General features: G+C 61.1%; 1 protein-coding gene across 1 annotated transcript; it reads right to left on the minus strand.

Moving 5' to 3' along the window:
• Positions 1 to 1,641: 1,641 nt before the first annotated feature.
• On the minus strand, positions 1,642 to 4,237 carry LOC124232675 (cationic amino acid transporter 4-like). Its single transcript, XM_046649614.1, has 4 exons — positions 3,256 to 4,237; positions 2,198 to 2,790; positions 1,819 to 1,955; positions 1,642 to 1,744 (listed from the first exon to the last, which is right to left on the minus strand). The coding sequence occupies exons 1-4, from the start codon at positions 4,235 to 4,237 to the stop codon at positions 1,642 to 1,644; spliced, it is 1,815 nt and encodes a 604-aa protein (XP_046505570.1).
• Between the last annotated feature and the right edge of the window lie 763 nt (positions 4,238 to 5,000).

Raw genomic sequence — 5,000 nt, forward strand, 5'->3', positions numbered from 1 at the left:
AAGCTAATGGGGCTTGAGCCCTGCCTGCTGGAGAATTTCTCTGTGCCCCTAGGCCCCTGGCCGGGGGAGTGGGGGGTGAAGCGGGAGTGGGTGGGAGCTGCAGGAGCCAAGCAATCTCTTGGTCCCAGGGCACTTTCATGGATTTGGGGGTACCCACCCTAGGGAGACAAGCAGTTGCTTTCTCATGGGTCCCTGGTACCAGGGGCATGCTGGAAGCTTGTTGGTAGAGCATCATTGGCCAGGTTGGGGAGGGCCAAGGCTGGGGCTCAGGCTGGGCAGCATCTGGAATCATCTGGCACCTGGAGCCCCAGCCAAGCCTTGGGGTCCCTGCTGCCTCTCAATCCCCAAAGCAGTGTCCATGGGAGGCGAGTACAGACGGGCCGGGGTGAGAGATCACGGCGCTGCGGCCTCGTTATTGGAGTGGGGTCACGTGTGCCTGGTTGTCCTTGGGGCCCAGAGGAAGCTGATGTGGAGAGTTGAGGAGTAAAGCTGCCACAGCCAGCGGCTTCTGTGTGGTCCTCACAGGCGGGAACGGCGAGGTGGAGGCGTCTATGGTAGACATAGCATGGCCTTGGAGAGACCAGTGGGGGTGCAGGGTTGGCCTGGGGACCCCTAAAGATGGGGCCCTACAGCCACCAGGTGGGGCCCAGGAGCTCATGCACCCACCTGTATGCATGTCCCATCCTGAGCCTTTATCCCAAAGCTTGAGGGAGTGGCAGGGAGAGACGCAGCTGGAGCTGGGGGCCCTGAGCTTGGAAACAGCTGTTGCCTCAGTCTGCACATGGGTGTGCGCCCCCAGGGGAGCTGTGTGTGGGCCTGTGCCTGAGAGATGCGTGTACCCAGGCAGGTGGGCCTCCACATCCTGGGACAGGCCTCAGGCACATGCCCTACTCTGGGAGCCCTGGGAAACTGAGGGAACCCCAGGACTCCACTGACCTTTCTAGGTACCCTCTTTGGGGTCCAGGTTCTCTCTGGATCCGCTCCCAAGGCGACATGTGGGAAACCTGTCGGAGGGAGCCTGGGCCCACACTGTCAGGGACCCCTCTGTGCCTGATGTGTGTAGCTCCCCTCTGAGCTGGCCAGAGGGCACTGGCCCGAGGGTAAGGCCTCAGGAACCAGGCTTGGCCATGTCCCTGACTCAGGGCTGTCCCAGGGCTGATGCCTTCCCCTTACAGATCTTGGCACCTCAGCTGTGGATTGGGGACAATCTGGTTCCTGGGGGCAGGTAAGGACTCAGTGCCACAAAGAACACCACAATGGACACGGCAGCAGGCCACACGGCTGGCCGAGCGGTTATTATTGTGGATCCCTGGGGCTGCGACCCTCTTCCCTGTCTGCCCTACTTCCACCTGCCCAGGTAGCTGGAGTTGGTCATAAACTGGAGGGCGCTAGCCAGAGTCCACCACACCAACGCTGATCATGGCCCACTTGGCATCTGTGCTAAGGTCCTCAGGTCCTGAGGACCACCTGGCCTGAGCAGGCCTATAACCTGTGCTCCTCAGAATAGAAGGGTTGCCAGCCCCTCTGGCCTGCTGAGGAGGTGGGGGAGGGCAGGCAGGCCCCCAGCAGTCCTCATAGCCTGGCAGGCTGCTCCATGTGGCCGGGCTCCTGGGCCAGGGCCTGGCTGAGGGGCTGCAGGGCCTACACCGTCTCCTCCAGGCCACCACATGTGGCAGTCAACCCTGGCAGCTGCCGCTGGTTCTCCTTGCTATGCCAGATGCCATAGCCAAAATACACCACGAGTCTTGTAAGGATGGCACAAGCCTAAGGGGCAGGTCCCAGCCCAGCTTCCCTGCTTGCCCTCCTCCTGCAGCCCACCTGGGGTCCTGGCCTGGCCCCCACTCACCAATCAGCAGCCATATGGACAAGCTCAGCCAGTTCAGATAGCTCAGATGCAGCATGAGGAAGACGTTGAGGAGGATGCTCAGGGCTGGAGTCAGGGGCACCATGGGAACCTGAGGGGACAAGGGCAGGGATGGGCTGCTGGCCTGGGGCCTGATTTCTCGGGAGTTCACGGAGGCTTTCTGTGCCTCTGCAGGTTCCAGAGACAAGTGCCCACTTGCCATGCAGAAAGAGGGGGATGCGGTACTGGCCTTCCCCACCCCGTGAGCCCTGGTGTTTCCTGCCACGGCATAGGAGGAAGGGGCGAAGGGAGCTGGCTGGGCTGAGAGTGAGGGCTGCTGGCTGGAGGAAGTACCTGAAAGGCATTCTCCCGGCGCTGTTGCTGGTGGGCCCCCAGGAAGCGGAGACTGAGCAGAAACATGACGGAGCTGAGCAGGAGCAGCAGGGTGTGGCCCCAGGGCGGGAGGTGCAGGGCCGAGCCCCCAAAGACCAGCATGCAGTCCAGAGTGATGGCTGAGGCCACCAGGACACCAAGTGCCCAAGCCACGGCAGCTCCAGGTCTGTACCCACCCGGGAAGGAGCGGTAGGGCCTCAGGGCTGGTCGCAGCTGCCTGGGCTCAGGGGCTGAGGCCTGCTCTGTGCCCACAGGACTGACTGAGCCCAGGGAACTGGATGGAGGGGACTTGTGGATGCGTAGCATGATAATGCTGGTGGCCACTATGGTGTGGTTCAGCAGTGCACTGATGGACATGAACTGGACCAATGCCTTGAAGTCCAGCAGCAGCGCCAGGAAAGCCATGAGGACCCCAAATACCATGATGCCCACAATGGGTACCAGTGTTTGAGGGTGCATGTAGGTAAACACCTGGAAGAAGAGCCCATCGGCGGCCATGGCATGGACCATACGTGGCAGGAAAATGACTGTTCTGAGCAGGAAAGTGTTCATGGCTGTGGCAGAGGGTGGGAGACTGGTCAGCATGGTGGACAGGCCCACCAAGGGTTGCTGCTGGGGACCAGAGCTTGGGCGGCCCCTAGGGAACAGGAGCATGAATTTGGGCTCTCAGAGTGAGCCTGAGTGTATGTAAGGTACTGGATTGTTGCCCCTCACCACCCAGGAATGGGACAGCCCAGTTTAAGTGACAGACTCCCTGGAGAATTTGATGAGGGCTGAGTCCCTCCACCAGGCAAGGACCAGGCAGCTCATGCCCAGAACTGACATTCTGTGTACAATTGGGAGGGGCGGTGAGTAGGTCCCTCCCAACAAGCCTGGGTGGAGAGTCTAATCATTAGCACCTTCCTGGGCCCAGGATGCAACTGGGAACACAGGCCCAGATGGAGCTGTGTTCCCAGGGAGGCTTAGGGCAGGGCCCCACCACCCTGTTGCCTCCCTCCTTGCCCAGAAGGGCCTCTTACCGCAGATAGCACCAGCTGCCACGATGAAGCCCGCCCAGCTGTAGCCCCGCTGGTTGAAGGCATCAGTGAGCGCCAAGTCAGGGTCCAGGCTGCGCCAGGGCACCATGAAGGTGAGTGCAGCAGAGACGAGGATGTTAGTACCAGCCGCCAGGCCAAGCGAGATGGCGATGGCCATAGGCACGGCTTGCTTTGGATTCTGGGCCTCCATGCTGGAGGCAGCAATGGCGCCAAAGCCCTGGAAGGCAAAGAAGCAAGTAGCGGCGCCGTCTATGATGCCGGAGAAGCCGAAGGGTGCAAAGCCGCCCTCCTCAGTGCTCCAGTTGTGCGGGCGGGCCAGGACAAACCCCAGGATGATGATGAAGAGGATGACAACCAGGTTGATGGCAGAGAACGTGCGGTTGAGCCAGGAGGAGACCCCAACTCCGTAAGAGACTAATGCGGAGGCCAAAAGTATGACTCCAGCAGCCAAGAAGTCTGGGTACTGGGCCAGGAACGGCACCTGCCAGATGCCCACATGGGCCATGGTGAAGCTGCGGATGCGGTGGCTGAAGATGGCATCCACATAGCTGCTCCATACCTGGGCCACAGCGGCACCACCAATGAGGTACCCCAGGATCGTGTTCCAGCCAACGAGGAAGGCCCACAGCTCACCCATGGACACATAGGTGAACAGGTAGGCAGAACCCCTACCGGGCACACGTACCCCAAACTCTGCATAGGATAGGACTCCCAGCAGGGAGGCCACAGCAGCCATGCTGAAAGACACAAGTACCGCAGGGCCAGCCATCTCTTTGGCCACAGTGCCCACAAGCACATAGAGGCCCACACTCCCCGTGGTACCCATGCCCAGCAGGATCAGGTCCAGCATGGTCAGGTGGTGCCTCAACGATCTCTTCGTGGTGGAGTCCTCCAGTGTCTTCAGCCGGTTCAGCTTCTGGCAGAAGTGTGACAGGCTGGTGGTGCTGGACAGTTCGTGGGCCATGGTGGGCAGCTGAGAGGAGCACCAAGCCAGCTGCCGGCACCTACGAGGGCCAGAGGGAGTGACAGGCTGCCCAGCTGGGTGCTGACCAGCCTTCAGTCCTTGCTCTGACCCTGCCCTAGGGACCCCATCCTGGAACCACTGCCTAGCTGGAGGACTGGATGAGGCAGAGTCAGGGTCTGCCAGCAGGGTGGGCAGGAGCTCACAGGGAAGCATGGGGATCCCTTTGGCCTGCTTTCCTGGCAAGGGAGGGAGCCCGGTGGAGGGGGACCCTGGGTGTGCCTGGGAGGGGCCTTGAAGGTGGGGAAGGGGCAGTCCCAGGGAACCCGGCTAGGAACCACTCCAGTGGTCTGGAATTGAGAGCAGGATGGAAACACAAGGTTTCCCATGAGCTGAGCCAGGCCTGTAATACCCAGAACAGGAGCGATTCTGTGGCCCTGGGCTATGCTGAAGCAGCCACCTGGCCTCAGAGAGCTGTGTTCATCCCCTCGTCCTAAGCCTTGCTGAGGTGGTGTATCAGCGCACCCTACCAGGAGTGGGGCCATCTTGGGCCCTGCACCCAAAGCCAAGGCCTCATGCCCTGCCCTCACACCCTGACACACGACCAGTGCACTACTCTAGGGGCCACTACAGCAATGCCCTTGTCCCCAGGTACCCAAGCCTTCACCTCCTCTCCAGCCTAAGTCCCTTCCCTCAGAACTTGATGCAACTCACTTGCTGTCACTGCCTCCCCTACTCTGTGCTCTGTGCAGAGGACCTGCCCTCA

This window comes from Equus quagga, unplaced genomic scaffold (assembly GCF_021613505.1).
Source record: "Equus quagga isolate Etosha38 unplaced genomic scaffold, UCLA_HA_Equagga_1.0 101509_RagTag, whole genome shotgun sequence".
NCBI classification, from domain to species: Eukaryota; Metazoa; Chordata; class Mammalia; order Perissodactyla; family Equidae; genus Equus; species Equus quagga.

Bases quoted from the DNA above. Each gene is read 5' to 3' on its own strand.
- LOC124232675 (XM_046649614.1), bottom strand. From the start codon at position 4,237: ATGGCCCACGAACTGTCCAGCACCACCAGCCTGTCACACTTCTGCCAG. The intron at 1,956-2,197 runs GTACTTCCTCCA...TTGTCCCCTCAG, and splicing joins GCCGGGAGAATGCCTTTCAG to GTTCCCATGGTGCCCCTGAC. The intron at 1,745-1,818 runs GTGGGCTGCAGG...CATCCTTACAAG, and splicing joins GGGCCAGGCCAGGACCCCAG to ACTCGTGGTGTATTTTGGCT.